A 20,388-nucleotide genomic window follows, 5' to 3' on the forward strand; every position below is an offset into this window, starting at 1 on the left:
CTTATTATTGGACATTTAGGTTGTTTTCTATTTTTCTACTCTATAAATAATACTCTGAACATCTTTAAGTGTAAACATTTTACTGCACCTTTTGTTATTTTCTTAGACTTGAAACCCAGTAAGTGGAAACCATTTGTTTGTTTAGCTTCTCTGTATCGGTGGGTCTATTCACTATGCATGATGGAAAATTCCAAACAAGTCCAGGACTCTTAAGGAAGTTGCTCTGGTTAAGGAGCCAAAGTTCAGACGCATGAAACAATAGGGAGCGACCATAGCCAGTATAAAATTGACTAAAGGCTCAGTGATTTGGTTACAGACAAGGTGCTGGGAGAGTTTTGAGAATAGAAAATCACAGGGTAGCAGTAGCTGGAGAAGACCTACTGCTTGCAAGATTAGAGTTGACGTGGCCTGGGAGGATGGGTTGGGAAGAGAGAAGAAGGGATTGAGAGTGGGGAACGCACAAGGGAAGGGATGGAAACAGGAACAAGCCAGCCTCAAAGCAGTCTGCTCTGCAGTTGAGAGCACCAGGCAGATGAGGTGAGACAGCTTGGATGGAGCCAGGAGTGACAATGCCATCGTCATGTGCTGGGCACTTACATAGAGGCCAAGTATTATTACCATCATTGCAAGCACACAGGGGTCTGCTCGGAACAACAATATGAGCCATTTGTACAAAAGACCGAAACAGAATCCAAATAACAGGTCCAGCTGGTCCAAATCTTTCCCTCCCCCTGTAGTTAACATTTTACTACCCGACCGAGTAACTAATGAATCTGGCCCAGTGTAAATCCCCAGGCACAAATCCCCGCTTGGGCTCTGTGTCTAGACAGCCAGACCTGAGTGCAGTTTGCACTTTGAGCATCCAGCACCTTATCACTTGCAAGAAATCAGGTTTAATAGGGAAGATGGGGAGGTGTCGCTTCCACCCCCTCCCTTTGGCACAGTGCCGGTGGAATGAGGATCCCCTCGGTAATGACTGCATTAGGAGACTGAAACATCGTAATAGTGTTTGTTATGTGGCTCTGGTCATTCAGAAGAACTGATTGGGAGGCTTCTCCATCTCATTGCAGGCTGTGTTTTGTGAAGCTCAAGCTCCTAATGATAGCCATTGAGTACAAGTCTGCCAACCGAGAGAGCCGGTAAGTTTGCGGTGACCCAGCAGCCAGCTGACACTTTTGATGGTGAGAGTGCATTCCGAGAACGGTCGGTTCACTTCTGCTTTCTTGTGCATTATTTATCTGCATGGAACCAGATGTAAAACTTCTCTGACCCTAGAGCACATTTCGAGGCATGCCCCACCAGACACTGCAGCTTCTATGCCAGACCAGCCTGGCACCCAAAGCCCTGCTGGGCATTCAGAGAGTGTTTTTCCAGGGAAGAGGGATGAGTCCTCGAAATATCTCCACCTGATCATGCCGACCTGGACTTTTCACCTTCTAAGTGCTAAACCAGAGCTTAAAACCCCTTTTTACTGCTGTGAGCAAAAAAGCAGGTGGACTCTGGCCTCCTTTACAGCAGCCTTGGGGTAGAGCTGTGAGGGGAGACACGAACTCTCTTGATAGCCAAATTACAAGCAGCCTATTGTGTACCATATGTGCTTCTCCCGGTGCAACCAAAATCCAGGTGGCAGAATATCAGCTTCATGTAAATGAGCCAGGAGAGTGGGGCTGAGGCAGGAGCTCTCTTTATTTATTTATTTTACACTTAATTATGTGCAAATCAGACTGATGAGGGACTGGGTCTGGTTGAAACAGATAACATCCCAGTCAATATATGAGTTCACGCTGGAGGTGGGAAGCATCATGCTAACAAGAAATTTTGCTGATGGAGTACTGTACGCCTTGCAGATAAAATAGAGATGATTTTTTTTGCTCCCCAATTCTTGTCAATAGTTTTGGAAGACAGCTCATTGAGAAATGCTCAAGCTTTTGTTCTCTGAAATGACACCCGTAGTCTATTCCTCTGTAGTTCATATATTCTGCAGATGCCCAAATGTAGAGTGCAGATCCCCTCCAACAAACACCTTAATAACTGAGCAGAGTACAGTGGAAGACTAGAAGTTTCCTTTGATCATCATTTAAGGAGTTTTCCTTATCTGGGTGAATAACCCAATACAGCCAGACTTTCAAATGTACAGTCTGTGTCTACGACAAGACAAAACAAAAGAAAGTAAAACACTGGATTGTTAGCAGATCAATCCAATGTTTTCTGTTACCTTAACTACCAGATCAGATTGCTCACAAAGCCAATCTGATCAAATGTTAAGCTATTTTGAAAACCCAAATCAACCAAAAGGAAGAAAAAATGGTAGATTTGGTGGCCATATGTAGAACATGGCTGTAGCAGTTAACAAATATGTAGATAGATAAATATTTTCTTTTTCATGTTGGCAAAGTGAAGAATATTGTTTGCAAAAACCGACAGTCCTGGTTATTAGTTGTTCAGCAGATGAGGTGGAATTTCCTGGGATTACTCTTTACCCAAGTTTTTGCCAATACTCACTTGTACCTGTGTAAGGCAACTGTGTGTATCCTGGATTTTTGCAAATGATATTCTCCGTGTTGCCAAATTGCAAATCTTTGTGTAACTCAATGTTCTCTATTTACTTTTGTGCATCTTTCAAAAAAAAAATGTCATGATGTGGGTGATGCTGATGCTGCATAGTGTTTTTCGACCATTCTGGAATAATCTGACTGCAGGAGATTGCACCCTGAACCTTGAGCGTTGTCTTCCACTCGTTGCCTTTTGGTTCCAAGGAGAGAAAAAGAGCGAAAGGCTGTTAATGGTTCATTGTGAACTCAATGTCACTATTCTAAGAAAACTAACTCAGAGCACTCCCTGAAGATGAAACTTTTCTTGGATAGGCCCTTCAATTGAGTCACAATTCTGAGATGTTTTCAACAAAGCCATATTTGTAGATATAGTTTTTAGTATATATATATATATATATATATATATATATATATATATATATATTTTTTTTTTTTTTTTTTTCTGAAAAGGGGAAAAAGGACTTGTTTGGCTTTGTTTGGGCTTTCTTTGTGCAGTTGCTAGCTTTAATTCTCAAATGTGGCTTGGTCTCAGTGTGGAAGCACATTGGTTCTTGTGGAAAAAGGTGTGTTTGAGGGAATGTGGATCATGCCTCTGAGAAAACACAGGACTTATCAAACACAATATCCACGTTAAAGATAAACATTTTTTAAATCTTCCCTGAGATAATAATTTTAATGTTTTTCTTTATTTAAACATGTCCCACTTCTTTCCCTCTCACATTTTCTAACTGACTGGGTGTGAAAATTCAAAGGACCTGCTTCTCCCTCCCACCTTCTTTAACCTGTGTTTAACTGCCTTCTTTGTTGTTGGTTTCACCCCATGATACTGTTTTCATGCTTTGCCGAAAAACCTTGTTTTCACATGCATCCTTCAAGTGATTTGAAACAAAGGTTTTATTCCTTCTTTCCTTCTGGTGTCAGTCGATTTATTATCAAATTGTTTGATTTTAAATTCTTTTCTTGTCGTTTTGCAGAAGCCGAAAGCGGTATGCACTCTTCGTTAACTTTTCTTCCAACCTCCACCCTCTATCTTCACTCCTAACCACAGGACTAACCATTTGCCAAGAATTCAAGAAGAGAGAGATTATATATATGTATATATAATCTCATTCCCTTGTCTGGTGTATATATATTATATATGTGTGTGTGTGTATATATATATATACACACACCCCTCTCCAACTACAGTACATAAATTGGAAGTAGCCTATTTCTGTTCCTGTTTGATTTGTTGGTTCTTTTGGATGACGCACTAACTTCTTTGCAGGAAACCTAAAAAAGGAAAGGCACACTCCTGTTTTCAGTCATGGCACCAATAATGGGAACAAATACTATTAAAGTTGAACAGGAGGATGCTTCTCTCCAGCCCTTTGTGTCTGTTTCTGTATTGTCCTGATGTGTCTTGATGTCCACTGGACTCTGGTGCCATTTTGTCTACACACCACATCCACATTCCCAGCGACCTCCTCCTCCCTATGTCGAGTTTCTTGCCTATAGAGCAGAATTCATGTCCTTTTATCCACAAAACAGAGACCAAGCCCTTACACTTCTATTTTTCCTTACATTTATTATGGTGATAACATTTTGAATATTTTATTTCTTGGGCAGTGCTCAGTATAGTCTTAGAACACTGCTATTAAATTGCCAGATTATCACACTTGATTTACAGAGTTAGTACTGTTTATTAAGACAGACTCATGGCTTTTTTTTCCTAGTGTGTTTGGGCATATTTCTTAATGTGAAGTTTCTCAATTTTCACCACGTGATTTCACCCTGTTTTGCTGCTGTTTTACATTGCATGAAGCATGACTAAATCATCATCAATGGCATTTTTAAAAAAACCTTTTGGGTTAATAGTTCCAGGATAGCTTTTCAGTAATGTGTTCTCTAAGACAATATTGTTGAAAACATACTATTGAGATGCCTACTTGTTCATCTTTTCAAGTTACTTTTCTCTGTGATTGTAATCACTATCATGTGTTTGTGTTTGTAACTGTGTGTGTGTGTGTCTGGGTGTGTGTATTTGTCTGTATCTCTTTCCAAAGTCCGATTCTTCTGTTGTTTTTTTGAGTACATGTGTATAAATAGAGGTGGCTTCCTGTCAGTTTGGTATTATTGATATGATCCAACTGCAAGAAGTTACTGCAACACTTTGCATCTTAAAGGTCCACAGTGGTTGCACCTCTGCTGTTGGCTTTTGGCCTTTGAGTCCTTTTATCTTGTGGTGAAGGCATGTTGTGATGTAGGCATGACTTGTCCTAAGTATACCAGAAAATGATTTGGCTTGCTCCCAGAACCAAATATCCAGCATTATCCTTTCTAGATCACCTCTCTCTTCCCCATCCCATATGGCTAATATTTTTCGTATGTGCAAAATATATTTGAAAATGCCATTTCTAAAGTTATTGAGATGGATGCAGGCTGAGTAAGTCCTCACCAGTATCTCTGGTGGACCACAGTGGCGGTCATTTGAGTCTGACCAACTGGGAGCAATCTTTATCATGCTGTCTGTGTGTAAGTGAACTGGGCTTAAGTATATTGACATATGAAATACACAACTGTGTCTCCAATGGTATCCTAAAGTAAAAGTGTGTGTGTCTAGTTATGTGGGACTCCAGCAGCATGTATTTTAAAGCCCAGAAAAAATGAAAAGTTCCAGAAAGGTGATAAGATTTGAGATGTGGGGTTTCTCCAAACTGTGCCTGCACATAGCCTGTAAACTACAAATGCAGTCATACTCCCTGAGAGGGGACATGGATTGGTTCAAACAAAGTTCCAACTGAGAGTCATTGTATATGAACTTGTGTGATCAAAGAAGCCTCTTCTCAATGGCATGATTCATCTGGGCATAGCGTGAACGGAAACCCTAGATGGTTCTTATTTTCTTGCTTTAGTTAATGAAGTCCCATTAGCTTGCTAGACACAAATATAATTACTACGTTATCAAGCACAAACTATGTTCTCATATGAGTCATGCTATTTTTTTAAAATTGCCTGAGGAATGGTACATTACACCTACCAAAAATGAAAGGGAGAGGAGAGAAATGTAAGTCTATCATATTTACCCACAATGGATAGAAGTCTCCTTAAACAGTATCTGTTTCAGTTGAATTACCAATCATAGGTTGTCTCCAGAAACAGGAAACAAGTAAAGTTTACAATGATTGGAGACAAAACTAGATGTCCCCCAGTTATGCACAAGTGGTGGAGAAAGGAATACATTATTTCCTCCATCAAGCTGCAGTCTTCCAACCTGACCAGTGTTTAGCGAGAGATACCCAATGAAATGTGACACAACTTGAGACGCGGTGCTCCTCTCATGGAGGGACCTGATAGAGACATTTCCCCGCAGGACTGAGCCCCGCTAGCCAATTGCATGTAGATGTGTTTTACGTCTACAAACCCAAATTTCTCTTTGAAGTTTTGCTTTCAATGTTGAAATCAATTGCCCCAACTTCGCAAGTGGCACGCTGTTTACATATTGGGATATTTACATATTCACACTTAACGCATCTGAGAGATTGCTAGTTCATTGGCCAATCCCCTAGCCCTAGCAGAGGTGTGGTCACTCTTTTAATTGGCCTGACTGATGAGAATTGTAGCTTGTTCTTTGAAAGAAAACTGTGACCTCCTTTCCACTTATTTGTGAAGAAAAGGAAAACTTTTGGAACTGAGGCTTTAAAAACTTACGTTTTTTTATTCATTCAACAAATAGTTGAAATGTGCCTGTTGCGTGCAGGCTGTAAGCCTGCTACTCCAAGAAACTCAAACATAAATAGAATGTGATCTTGTTTTGTACCCCTCTACTCAACTGTGGGTTCCTTACAGAAAATACGTATTTGCTCCATGTAGGAGGTGAGTAAACAAAGAATAAGTCGAGACTTAAAACTAGTCTGAGAGCAAAAGAAATAGAGAAAGCAAGGGACCACACCAGCCCCGTGCTTCCAGCTGTCGCTGGATGTTTTCTGTTGAAACCAGTAAGGTCAAAGAAGAAAGGATAATTTATATGTTCCTTGAAATGAGGGAAAGTCCACCTCTGCCAACATGTCCTTGTGGGAATTCTGTTAATGGATATATGGGCTTTTTCTCTTAGAGATTTTCCTGATTCTTCACATGACACATGTTGAAGTTTATCTCTGATAAACTAGTGAATTACATAAAGTTGGAGCCAGAGAACTGATTTAGAGTGGTGCACAGAGAGAGAGACTTTTGGCAGTCATTAGAACAAAACAAACTTAACATTGGATACTCTCCTAAAGAGATCAGAGATCCTCGGAAAAATTTATGTATTCCTCTTAGAAGGTCAATAACAAATTCTAAAGATAGTAGGCAAAAGGGGGAGAAAGTTACCACTATCCAGAATCCTTGTCTTTTTATATTTTGAAGAAGAGGGGGATCAGCATTTTATTTAAACTTTCTAGATTTGGAATGTGTGTAGAAGACTTAATGTCGAAAATATTTTAAAAAACCCCAAAAAACCCAGTAATGTAGTTCCTGATGCTTCAGCACCAAGAGCATCTTTAAGTGTCTAGATTTCTTTCTTTCATTATTTCAAGGGCTGGGTCCATTCTTTAGATTCCCACCCAGAAGGCTGCCTTAGCCTTAGCTTAGTATCTGCAATGGTTCTGCCTCACACCTCACATGGGGATGGTTTAAACCCCCTCACCCTTGTTCACAGGGAATAAGAGGGCATCCTGGAATCCACACGATCTTTGAGGTAATTAGAGATGCTTTCGGTTCCTTACACAATCAGCCATAGATTTAAGGAACACAGGATACTTCACTGTGCAGACAAAAGTCAGTCTAAGTTAGCCAATCACCAGATATTGAGCAGGGATAAAATGCTTTGGATTTCCTTGCAGTCAGTGGAAAAGTCTTTCAATGCCAATAGGGCACCTCCTGGGTCATTTATTAGCAGCAAGGACAAAGTGGAGGGTGATGGTGCTGTGAGGATTTTTTTACCTCTCAGTTTTATAATCACCTAGTTCACTGAGAGTAGCAGCTAAGAATTTAAGACCTTCTATGTGTCAGTCATGTAGCACATAGTACATACTTGAACTCTCTTAGAGACATTGTAAGCTAGCAATTATTCACCCATTTTACAGATGAGAAGTGTGAGGCTTACCTGCATTTGCAAAGCCAGGACCCAAATAGGTGAGACCTGATTCATGTGCCTGAGCACTTAACCAACATCAGCAGCAAACCTGAAACACCGATGTGGTTTACATTAGAGCCCCAAATCTTTCTTCTCCACTGCACTAACTGGACTAAAGCAAGCTCAAAGGCTGTAATAAATTATCTCAACCTGCACTGTCTAGAATGCCAATTCTAAATGTTCACTGTAGGCCAATTCTTGTTCATTGTTGATAAAGAATAATGAAGCACACAATGTGAAAAAAGGAAACAGCATTCTATGTGATGCTTGTGTTGTTCATATATGTCACCAAGACATTGATGTGGGTCAGACTTTTCCTTTTGAATTCTGTTGTTCAAATCATGATAGGATTTTTTTTCCACTCAGAATTTTTTCTTGCATATTTTATATAAATACATGTCAAAATGTAAGCTTTTATAACTCTGAGGAACTAGCTCCTTTAGGCTCCCGAAGTGCATGGAATTTTTTGTGTATGTCCTTATACATTATTTTGTAGTGTATGGTTCTTTATCCTATAATTTCGTCTCATTAATGGGCAAGGTATTTTGATAAGAAGACTATTATATTCCATGGGGTCAGCTAGGGGAAATCTGTGATAACTTTGTTGAAAATGAAATGCACTTTGGATTTTTTTTGCAAGAATTAAAAAAAGGAACAATAACCCACATGCATTGAGCCTTCTATACATCATCTCTCTTAATTCTCTAAAGATTATTGTTACCATTATCTACCTCTTGTAGGTAAGAAAGTTGAGTTCTAGGGAGATTTAGTAACTGGCCCAAAGTCAAACAGCTATTAAGTGGTAGTGTTGGAATTTGGACCCAAATTCTGATTGCAGAGCCAGGGCATGTAAAAACTGCCTTGCAGGAAAGGAGGTAAAAAAAAAATATATGCAAAATTTAGAATCCTGCCTTTCTAAAACATCATACTGAATTGGCTTTGAAAGATAAATTCATCTAAACTGTATGAGCTCTAACACTTCACCCTCATGACTGCATGAAGTCAGAGGGCTCGTTATATCCATGTGAAGAGTTGGCGGAGGGGTCATTAGGAGGTACTTATGGAGAGCCGCTGCTCGGTGCAGGCTGTGCTGTTAGTGTGGACCGCTGCTCTCTGATTTGGGAGGAATCTCATTGCTGCCTGTGGTTGTAGGGCAGAACAGTTAAATCTTCATAGCCTTTTGATATTATTGTAATAGCCATGACACGAGTACAGTTTCCTCCTGTCAGGTCTTGTTATAAGTAATGGTATATGTTCTTGTGACCACAAACAATTATTTTGCAATAATGATCTGCTCAGAGGTCTCCCAACCAGGTGAACAAAGGTTCACCTGGGTCCTTCCTGTATGACTACAGACATATCACTTCATGATCACAACACTTTTCTGGAATGGTTTACCAGTAGGAAAAAAGATTATATGTTAATTACCATCCTCTATATTTTGATTGTTTGGGGCAGCTGAGAACTTCCTTTAGACTGATTCCAAATATCTATTACCTGATTAAGCAACATCTTTTCAGAACAAGTAATACCTCTGTTGTATCTGTTGCTTTATTCAGAGTCCCTAAATTCAGTATCCATTAAGCTTGAAGTCTTTTCTCAGTCTCTGCATTAGACAATCTTGTATTCTGCTTTTGATCTGCAGAAAATTAAACTTGTTTGTTTCATCCATTTATTAGATTAGGATACATTTATCCCTTCTGTCAGTCCAAACAGAACTTGATCAGCTAATCTATTTACGCCACTTTGAAATAGGACAATGTATATTTAGGTTCCCACTTCTCTGCAGGGCAAGTTTTTTTAAGGGGTGGTTTGCATTTGTTTTCTCAATTTGCCTCAATTAGGACATGCGAGACACACATCTTATTCAAACACCCTGAACGTTTTTATAAACAGCAGACTGGAATCGTTAAGTGTATCCAACTGCTGACTTAAAAAAAAAACTGTTTGGGTAAATCCAATTCTTCCTATAAAGGCTGTACATGGAATCAATTTCCATGTCCTTATCAATGTCATGAAGACGTTCAGTTTGCTTCTGCATTGGTTACGGGTGTCTTGTACCATTCCCTGTGGTAATATGTGGTGTGTGTACATGTATGTTTATGTATATCTATAGGGGTCCCATTAATGCTTTGTCACTTAATGGAAAATTGTTGTAGCAATAGCTTCATCAGGCCAATAATGCTTCCGTGTTGACCACCAATAGCAGTTTCAAAAGAAATTTATTCTGAGAGACTTTGCTTCAAATCATGTGCCCATAACGGCAGCTAGACTGCTCCATTATATAAACCCAGGCCCTAAAACCTTGATTTGCTTTGATTTCCTCAACTGGGAGCATGCCAGCCTGGGAAGTAAGCAGTAGTGCTTAATGATGGCATTATCCAACTAAATGTATGGGGCAGTGGACATTGGACTCTGGACAAAATCTTTGGGGAAAGCTTTAGACTAGTGGGCCCCCTATAAACACAACAGTATGGTGTAGCCTTTGAGGTTTTGTTCAGAATATGACCTCACAAATGTATCTTCTCTGTTTCTTTTTGTTCACTGAGCAGTATATTAATTAATCCTGGAAACCATCTTAAGATCCAAGAAGGTACTTTAGGATTTTTCATCGCAAGTGATGCCAAAGAAGTTAAAAGGTAAGAGTTTATTTTCAACTGGCTTTCTTTCTAGCCCAGCCGTAGACACCCTAACCCACAGAAGTAGGCAGGCCTCCATAACCCCAAAACTCCTTAACATGTCTATGGCCATCAACTGGTGTAAGAAAAACTTCCACAGACTCCTGTTCATGTAGTCAATTCCACATCTTTGAATGAGAATAATAAAATTTTAGAACTAGGAAGCCTAGTTACCTGCTCATTCATTTTATGAGAGAGAAAATGGGGGCTCAGAGAGCTGAATGACTGCTCGAGGTCATCATGATTCCTGATGACTCAGAACAACATAACAAGACAACTGGCTCCTTATCTAGTGCTCTTTACTTAATATTATCTGGGAAATTTACTTGAGAATTGTCAGTTTTCTACTGTCCCTGCCAAATAGAATTTCAAAAGGTTGGGATTAATTTCAGATGGAATATGAAACTGGCTCTATTTCTATTTGTGGTCTAGGTAAGTGGCTGAAGTTGTCAGCTTCAATTGTTAAGCCACTGTAAGTGCAGCACAGGATTTCACTGGCCTGCATATTTCATGACATTTTTATTCGTATCCTTAAACCTGTTTAAGCAGCCTAGGAATTCACAGGGCCCTTTGCAGCACAACATGGAATATTATTGTATTTGATTCTATCTTATGAACTTGGAGAAATTTACTAGCAGAAAATGTGATGCAAATGTTCAGACAGGTCATTCAGCTCAACAGTAATATTGCATAAAATATTTTAAGTACATTATTAATTGTGAAGGTCTATCATTAGTTATTTAAGCCTATTGTCTTCATTGAATGAGTTCCTAGTCAAAGCCAGGCCTGTGCTAGGTGTGCTACATTCTTTATTGCTGCTCTTCAAAAGAACCCTGGAAGGTAAGTCTTCTCAAACACTCAGAGCTTTGGTTTCCTCATCTGTAAAATCGAGATAAGTGATTTGTCCAAGGCCATGAGGCACATAAGTAAGTGGGGGAGCCTGGAATGGAACTGGTCTTTCCTTTTCTAAAACCCACTCTCTTTCTACCAAATTTAATAATACTACCACATTCTTACAGAGGAGGGTTTATTATACCCCAGCACTATTCTAGGTACTAGGTTCTTTGTATCTAAAACTTGTTAAAATCTCACAGCAACCCCATGAGATAGGTAGCATTACTCTTTCCCACTTTACATATGAGGAAACTGAGGCACAACTTGGCTAACTAACTTGCCCAAAGCCATACTGCTAGTGAGGAATAAAGCCAGGAAGTTGGATTTTCACTCTTAATTATTTGCCTAGGTTAAGCCTGACACGCTGAGCACAGAATGATGACATGTGACCATGGATACTTAGGGTCCTCTTCCTCCCCATCCGCTCTAGCAAACTAAGCCATACTGGCTACAGAAGTTTTTGGGAAAAATAAAATATGGGCTGATGGAAGAAAAAAGAATTTTTAAACTGAGCCCTCTAATAACTTAAATTTATTTCTGCAAATTGGGGAAAGATTGCCATGATTGAGTTGTGGGGGAAAAATACCTCCCTACTCAGTTCACGGAATCTCCCGGTTGTTCAAGAGTATCCTGAGAACTGGGTACACCTGAGAAGGGAAATTAGGATTAATGGGACTGAAGCTTCCCTCTCCCTGTGCTCCAATCAGGTCTGCTGGAGAAGAAGCTTGTGCCCTTGTCCAGACTGTGAGACACAAAAGCTTGAAACAGCATCTCAGCACCAAGTACAGGAGGCTGGGGAGCACAGGAGAACCATATATCACATATACCTCCCAGATAGCAAATAAAACATGAAACTCCCATTTGTGTAATTCTATTTCCTATTGCATCTCTCACTAATGAATGTCACAAATACCAGGCCATCCAAAAAACAAATTACCTCCTATATTAGGGAGTGCAATATGTCTCATTTCAGTGCTTTATGGTATTCACAAATACATGCTGACACAATCAGCTACAACACTAGGCTGTAATTTTCCATGGTGTGTGATGTGTCAAAGCAAATGCTGTCAGTTAGGGAATTCCAAATAGATGAAGACTGCAAAAAACCACAGAAAGAACTTTGGAGATTTGAATGAAACTAAACAAGTTTTGTAAAAATGGAAAAGTAGATTATGATGATGTAGTATCGAGTTTGCACCCTCCACTGCAAAAAAGCAACAAAAGAAGTTAATGAATTCTAGCTCATAGAAACCTTCAGATGCAGTGTTTTAGAAAATGAGGAGTGAAACCATCCTACTGCAGTCTTAAGAAGCTCACTTGAGGATGGGCATTTGGGTACTTGCTCTTTCCTCCTTGCCACCAAATATTTTCCTTTTAAAATAACGTTGGAACATAGACTTTAATATAGGAGTCACAAAACGGGTGGCTCAGTGACTCAATTTGGCTTGCACATATGATTCTTTTGAGTCACAATTTTAAAATATAAATGAGTTGCCAAGGTGAAAAAAGTTATGAGCTTTTATATAAAAATCCTTATTACTCGTTTCTCCTGAAAAATTGGCAGACCCAACAATACTGGGAAGCAGTCTCAAACTCACTCATTCGTTGGCCCATCAAATGTGTGTAAGTCATTTACATTTAGAAGGCTCTATACAAGGCACCAGGGAAACAGTGGTGAAAAATGAACAATGGGGAGAAGTCCCAACTCTCATGGGGCTCATATTCTAGGCAGGAAAGAATTACAGTTTTTTTAAAAAAAATTAGTGGTAAAAGAATTAATGCAACTAGGTCACTGATTTGGGTTGGTTATAAGTGAAAGCTTCTTAGAGGGGATGATATTTGAGCAGAGATTGAGATGAAGGGAAATAATCCATCAGGCAGGGATCAGATTGGAAGAAGAGATGTGCTGGGAAGAAGTTCATTGTGGGTAGGGACCCCAAGAGGGAAAGTGTGGCTAGGGAATAGATTTGGGGAGAATAATATGAGATGAGGTTAGAGAGAGGCAGAGGCTGGCTCCTAAAGCACTTTATAGAAAGGTTGGATCTGTTATAAAATGGAAGTCATTGATGGCTTTAAGCTGATCTGATGTATATTTTGAAAAAGTCATTCTTCCTGCATTGTAGAGAATGAGAGGAATGGGGCAGGAGAAGAGGTGAGAGACTCAGTGCCTATTGCATAGTTTAGGTAAGAGATGATGGCAGCTTGGACTGACAACTGAGTGGAGGTGGAGAGAGGTGGGTCCCATTCAGACTATATTTGGGAGATTGTGCAGAACCCCCCAATGAACTGGGTAGAAGTGAGGGAAAAAAGAGGAATGAAAGATGAAGGCTAGAGTCAGGGCTTAAATTGTGTTGATCTTAACCAAGATGAGGGATACTAGAGAAGGAGCAAGTTTTGGGTAGTAGGAAGTTAAGCATTCTATCTGGGCTATGTTAGGTAGGAGATGTGTACTAAACATATACACAGTGATATCATAAGGCAGTTGGATCTTAGAGTCTGGAGTTCTGGGGATAAGTGTGAGTTGGAGATGAATATGTAAATGTGGGTGCTGTTTCTTGTCCTGGCAAGAAACAGATGACACACTTAAATGGGAAAAAGGAGGAGAGTTTTATGAAGAGACTGTAAAGTTATGGGCAAATAGTTAAGGAAAACCAACAAGGGATGGCCAAGCACTGCAGAGCTAGCAAGAAAGGGGAGCCACCTTCACCCTAGATCTGTAGGATCAAGGGGAAGGAGGGCTATCAGGAGCTGGAGAGAGAGGCTGTCATATGCCGTTTCATAGACCTGTACAGGAGGGAACCCAGGGGGTCAAGGTGGTGACCTCATCCCCCTCACCCTAGTCTCCTGCTGACTCCTTCCACTGGAAACGCAGACCAGAATACCAGAGGACAAGGAGACCGTACAGGCTGGCCTTGCAGGACACAGAGCTGGTCTCCTGATGATGGGTGAAGCAAGATCACCAGCTGAAGGCTGCTTGTGGGAGGGGTACGGTGAGCTGGAGCAAGTGGAGAGGAGAGAGAGCTGTTTTGGAGTGTGAGAAAGCAAGCACCAGGAGAATGGGGTAGATCCCAAAGAGTGGGAAAGGCCCCTGAAATCCATGGTTATGGGTTTAAAGTGAGGTCAGCGTGTTTGCTTTCCCAGCGAAACTCCGTTGCTCAGGTGCAGGTGTGCAGTAAGGGAGGGGCTTTGCAAGGCGAGTATGACAGAGGAGGCAAAGATGGGTGGGGAAGAGAATGATTCTTGCAAAGAAATGCCGCTTGGCAGAGGTCAGCTGAGCTTACTCTGCCTGCTCCAGATCACCATGGACACCCCCCGCCCCCCCCCCACCCTTGCCTCATTTCACTCATTAACCTTAATTGCCTAGCCCTGGAGGACATTATGCTTGGTGAAATAAGCCAGGCAAACATCGCATGATCTTATTTACATGTGGAACCTACAAAAGTTAAACTCATGAAAGTGGAATGGTGGTTAACAGGGGCTGGGGGTGGGGGGGATTGGGGAGATGTCCATCAAAAACGTGAAATTTCAGTTAGACAGGTGGAATAAGTTCAAGAAATCTATTGTTCAATGTGGTGACTATAGTTAAAAATGAATTGTATACCAGAAAATTGCAAAGACAGAATTTTTTTTTTTTTTTTTTGAGACAATGTCTTGCTCTATTGCCCAGGATCCCAGGCTGGAGTGCAGTGGCACAATCTCAGCTCACTGCAACCTCCACCTCCTGGATTCAAGCGATTCTCCTGCCTCACCCTCCAAAGGAGCTGGGATTACAGGTGCATGCCACCATGACTGGCTAATTTTTTTATTTTTAGTAGAGATGGGGGTTCACCATGTTGGCCAGGCTGGTCTCAAACTCCTGGCCTCGTGATCCATCCACATCAGCCTCCCAAAGTGCCGGATTACAGGCGTCAGCCGCCACACCCAGCCAAGACAGTAGATTTTAAGTGTTCGTACCACAAAAGGTGTGCTTCAGTTTCCTTATCTGTATAAAGTATATGTTAATTAGCTTGATTCAACTATTCCACATTGTATATGTATTTCAACATGTTGCATACCACATATATATACAATTATTATTTGTCAATTAAAAAAAATTAAAAAAGAATCCAACTTTAGTTCATGAAGTAATCAAACTTTATCTTTTCACAAGTCTATTCAGGCTTATCATCGTGTCATCATCTCTTTAGTGTAGACCTTGGGCTCTTGTGCCAGGCTATGTGAATTCAATCTCAGCTTTTAGCCGTGTGGCCTTGGGCAGGTCACTTAGCTTCTCTGTGCTTCAGTTTCCTTATCTGTAAAATAGAAATAATAATCATACCTCCTTCAAAGGGTTGTTTGAGGATCAAATATGTTTAATGCTTATAAAATACTTAGAACCACACCTGACTTGTAGTCTGTTTTCTATAGATGTTAGCTATATGATTGTTACCATTATTGTCATTATGTGTTAAGAGCAACAAAGGGGGAGGGAAAATGGCCACAGGAGGTGGAGGCAGAGTTACTTTCCCCAACGTGGATGCTTTCTACTTTCCTGTTCTTCCTGTGCCAAGGCAGATGGATTGGGTTCTTAGCCACATTGCCACTCAGGGTCAACAGTCAGCTAGGATTTCTTTTTATTTTATTTTTTAATTTTTTTGAGACGTAGATGACAGCTGGCATTTAAAGAAAGAGTGAAGAAGTTGCTAGGATAGAGCAAGCATTGGACTTGGATTCAGAAGTCTTGGGGCTGGCTGAATCCCAGCATGGAATGACTGGGCAGTCCACGACAACCTCCTCAGTTTACAGATGAGGACACTGCGTCCCAGAGATTTAGGCTGCAAGATCTCCAAGACCTCATGTGGATCCAAAAGTCTTAACATTGGTTTCCAGTGGGTGCCAATTATAAATCCAAGTCCTGTGAAAACATAAAAAGGAACCTAAGAATCAAATGGTCATGAATTGTGTTTATTTCTGCAGCCCTGGTCAAGAAAAGGCCATGTTTATAGCTGGCATTCAATTTCCTGTTGGGAGTGGTAAAGGCACCAAGCCAGGGATTTTGTTAGTTCTTGGATCCAGAAGGTTGTATGGTTGTTCCAGTAAATTTTATCACCTCCCCAGTACTGAAAGGGCACAGGCCTCTTGTGCTGTTCTAGGCACTGTGATTTCAAATAGTGCTTGAATGATCTTATTTTTCTTATCCAGAATATCTTTGACACAGCTAATGTACTGTGGAATCACCTACGGATATTTAAGTCAGATTAGGGGATTTTCTTTTTGAGTGCTTCATCTCATTCTCCTTCTACCTACCTATTCCTTCAATAAGCTCTACTCACCCCCTTCCAGTGGTCAGCTGAGCTTTGCTCCACAGTGAGGAGAAAACCCTCATTTAGTGCATGTTCTCAGGGCTGGATAGCATGGGAATTGGTCCAGTCAGCTTTGGAGTAAAATAAGCTATGAAACTCCAGAGGGGGTTTGACAGAGGAACCCACTGACTCGTGGCTTTCGTTTTTCCCTCTCTGCAGACCTCCTCAACTCTGTCTCACTTTGGCTGACCAGAAAAGGTGCTTTCAGAGTGACAAGGTTGATATTTTTATTTGACTGAGAAACGACATACTGCTGCCCCCTTAAATATATATTTGACCAGACTGTGGGAATTTTGGTGTTGTATTTAACTTCCCCACCAAGGGCCCAGGGCTCATTGCCCACGTGTCCCCACGAGTAGCAGCAAAGGCTGTTCTCAAAAATGAAAGACAAATGAGCAGACACAGTGTGTCACATCAGCAACTTTTTTCCCAGTTTCTTTGCCAATGGAAGTTTATGAAAAGGAGCACTAACTCAAATCACAGGATCCTGTGTTTGAAATAAATGGTCTTGCAACAAACATTTCCGTCTGCAAATGTCTAAACCTTTCAAAAGATTAAAGGAAATTAATGCTGGCATGTTTCATTAATTTGGCACCACTGTGGAGGAAATGTGGTACTCATTTCATTTGGGTGGATTATGAAACGTGTCAGTTTTTCCATTCTCTTTCTCCAGGGCATTTTTTTACTGCAAGGCCTGTCATGATGACATCACAGATCCCAAAAGAATAAAAAAATGTGGCTGCAAACGGCGTAAGTAGTGTTTCTCTCCCTGTCCCCTCCCTCTCTCATTCCTATTCTCCAAATTCCTTTTCCTTCCCTTTTCTTATTAGAGAAACACTAAACATCAAGAGTTTTCTTGAATATGTTTATGTTTCACTCAGCAGTTTAAAGAAATATGAAATAAATACCTGTCCTTGCTTTGTTAGAGCAGAGGATGAAAAATCACCACCGTCAACACCTAGGAATGAAACCTGTGCCTAGTCCCTGCTTCTTGACTCTAGAGGTGCCTCAGTAGATGTGTCCAGTCTAACAGAGACAAGTAGGATGTATAATAAGGAGGAGAACTAAAGCCACAGAGAACAAAGTGTTTTTGTATCGTGATTTCCAGTGGATTGGGGGTCCCTGAGTATATAGGGTTAAGAGAGAAACTAAATCTGAGGACTTGGTCTCCAAAATGGGAGTTGACTCTTTCCATTTGGAATTCCTGCTAGTTTTAATACCACAGGCCAGAGTTGGCAACTGTGATGCCTTCAGACTGCCCCCAAGAAAATAACTTTCCATTGCCAAAGGGCTTCAGTTGCCATCGTCCAAAGGTCGACCTCAAGCATCATTGCTCTTTGGGGTAGACTAGACTGGGCTCAGTTGTTTCTGGAATATTCTGTCTCAAGTCACTTCTAAAGCAGTTTGCCACTGGGGCCTCTTGAGAAAGATATAGTGAGTCCAGAATGTGGAATTGTGAGCTCCTGAGATACCATTACTTAAGCGGCCTTTGCTTTGAGAAGGTTGTGCCTTTTGCAGTAATTATGCTGTATTGCCTAATAGAAATTGTTCTCTACCCTTGAAAAAACAAACAAACAAAAATGATGCCATCCTTCCTATGGCGAGTTAGTCTTTTAAAAGCTCCTTATAATCATTGCTTTGATTCTCACTCTAACCCCATGTAATTGGCAGGAGCGTTATTAATCCCATTTTACAAAAAGAGGAAACTAAGCTTCCAAGTTTGAGAGGATGAGATTGCTGACAGTCACACAGCCAACATGCAGGGATTTGGGCACACCTGAAGGCCTCTATTGATTCTCTGGGTGCTCTAACATTTTTTTTGTAGAAGGGAAAGGCAAAATGGGCAGTCTTGGGTCTGATGAGTAAGAACAATTATGAAAGACTACCCCATAAAATCCTTGTTCACAAGCAGAAGCCAGACAGAAGAGCACCATTCCTAAGGTATGCCACTGAAGGAAGGACCTTTTTCATTGTACTAGAGGCGGGTACAGAAAATGTAGAACCAGTCATCTATAAATATCACTCTGCTGGAGGGTAAAGAAGTTCCTCAATCCATGGGGAGAATTCCCTTGGGGTGCACTCTTGGTCTAGAGAAGTTTCTGCAGAAATCCCCTCAGGATGGGGCAGCTTAGGCCCATGGATTTCCTCCCCATTTCCACTGACTTAATACAGCTGGTCCCCTTCTCCCAGACTTAATATAGCTGGTCCCCTTCCCCCAGACTTAATACAGCTGGTCCCCTTCCCCCAGACTCTTATCGAGATGAGTATTTATTGATATCTCAAAACAAGAGCCTCTAATTTCTTGGGACAATAATTCCCCAATTCTGACAACCTACCGAGAAGAGCATCTAAGAGAGAACAAGGCCTAGAATGAACCTCACTCCCCATTCAACCTCCACAGACCCCGTGAATCCGAAGACCTTCTTCACCAGGTAGTCCATCCCAGCCATGCTCAGTTGGTTGTGGACACAGCAGCACGGCTGAGTTGACCAGACATCTCCTGAATCATTTCAATCAGAAGGAGCACGACAGTTTGAGGGTTGAGGGAAATAAGAGAGAACAACAAATACAAGAGGTGAACGCTTCTGTAAAGAAACGCTTGTAGTGAGGGGTTGGGAAAGGGAGGAAAGGTGAGGCCGATAACCCCTAACGGGGTATTTGCCAGACCCTCATCCCACAGAGTATCAAGGAAATAGCAAGACTGTGATTCACATATTGATAAGCCGTCCACATATTTTTGAGTATCTTCTTTGGATGAGGTGCTATTTTTGGTTCCAGGGATGGAGTGGTGAACAAGGTAAAGTCCCTGCCCTCCTGAATCCTTTACTCCAGTGAATGGAGACAAACCATGATCATGTAAATAAATAAATTCAGAGATAGCCAGTGCTAAGAAGAGAGAAGAGACTGCCCGAGGGTTGAGGAATCCTGCAGCGGTGCTACTTTATAGCTTGGAAGGTCAGGAAGGCCTCAGTCAGGGGTGATGTTGAGGCCAAGACCCAATCCAGATAGGGAGAAGAGCAAAGGTCAAGGTCAGGGGGCAGGAATAAATTTGTGGTGTTTGAAGGATGGAAGAAAGGCCAGTGGCACTGGGGAGAGCGTAGTATGAGATGAGATTAGAGAGGGAGAGAGGGGCCGTGGTAAGAAGTGTGGGTTTTAGTCCTATATTAGGAAGCCTTTGGAAGATTTTAAGTGAGGAAATGTCATCATTAGTTCTTAGTTTAAAAGATGTCCCTGGTGTCTGGATGGAGAGCATTCTCGGGAGGAAGGAGTGGAAGTGGAAGGATGAAGTGAGAACTTCTCTGACTCTTGCTCTGACATTGGAATGTCCCTCATAGGACACCATAGTGGAACACAGCAGACTAAATTGTCCCTAGAAATAAGAAATAAGGATTTGGCCTCTAGGGTATTTTTCCACCTTGGTTCCAGACAAGTAAACAGCAGCAGGCTTTAGCTTCATCCTGGAGAGACAGGCCCATAATTGTTTGAAATAATTTTCTTCTTTTCATTTCCTTTAAAGTTGGTGGAGCTAGTGAGGTATATAATCTCCCATTATGCACTGCACCAATTGCTGCAAAAGGCCTGCCTCTACAAAGCCAAGCCAGTGTAACAAGGGCCTCGCTTCCTTCTCTGTACACCCCCATGCCTCCTCCCCCAACCTCAGCTTCTTCATCTCACAAAGGCCTTTGGCTATGTAACAATCAGAATTGTCCGAATATTGCTCCTACTAATTAAAAGGGCATAGAACAGAGGGCAGGATGCAGATGTGT

General features: G+C 41.2%; 1 protein-coding gene across 46 annotated transcripts in view; it reads left to right on the top strand.

The window, feature by feature from the left end:
• The window catches only part of KCNMA1 (potassium calcium-activated channel subfamily M alpha 1), a 779,318-nt gene that overhangs the window by 617,928 nt on the left and 141,002 nt on the right, over positions 1 to 20,388 (top strand). For 27 of the 46 annotated variants that reach the window (XM_063637490.1, XM_055275598.2, XM_055275599.2 and 24 more), the window contains 3 exons: positions 1,071 to 1,139; positions 10,260 to 10,346; positions 17,295 to 17,371. In XM_063637490.1, the coding sequence (XP_063493560.1) occupies positions 1,071 to 1,139; positions 10,260 to 10,346; positions 17,295 to 17,371 (233 nt within the window). Of the gene's footprint in view, positions 1 to 1,070; positions 1,140 to 3,526; positions 3,539 to 10,259; positions 10,347 to 17,294; positions 17,381 to 20,388 lie in introns of all 46 variants that reach the window. The other 19 variants (XM_063637484.1, XM_055275615.2, XM_055275604.2 and 16 more) reach the window with 3 other exon arrangements.

The sequence above is a fragment of the Symphalangus syndactylus genome, chromosome 4 (genome assembly GCF_028878055.3).
Source record: "Symphalangus syndactylus isolate Jambi chromosome 4, NHGRI_mSymSyn1-v2.1_pri, whole genome shotgun sequence".
Taxonomy (NCBI): domain Eukaryota; kingdom Metazoa; phylum Chordata; class Mammalia; order Primates; family Hylobatidae; genus Symphalangus; species Symphalangus syndactylus.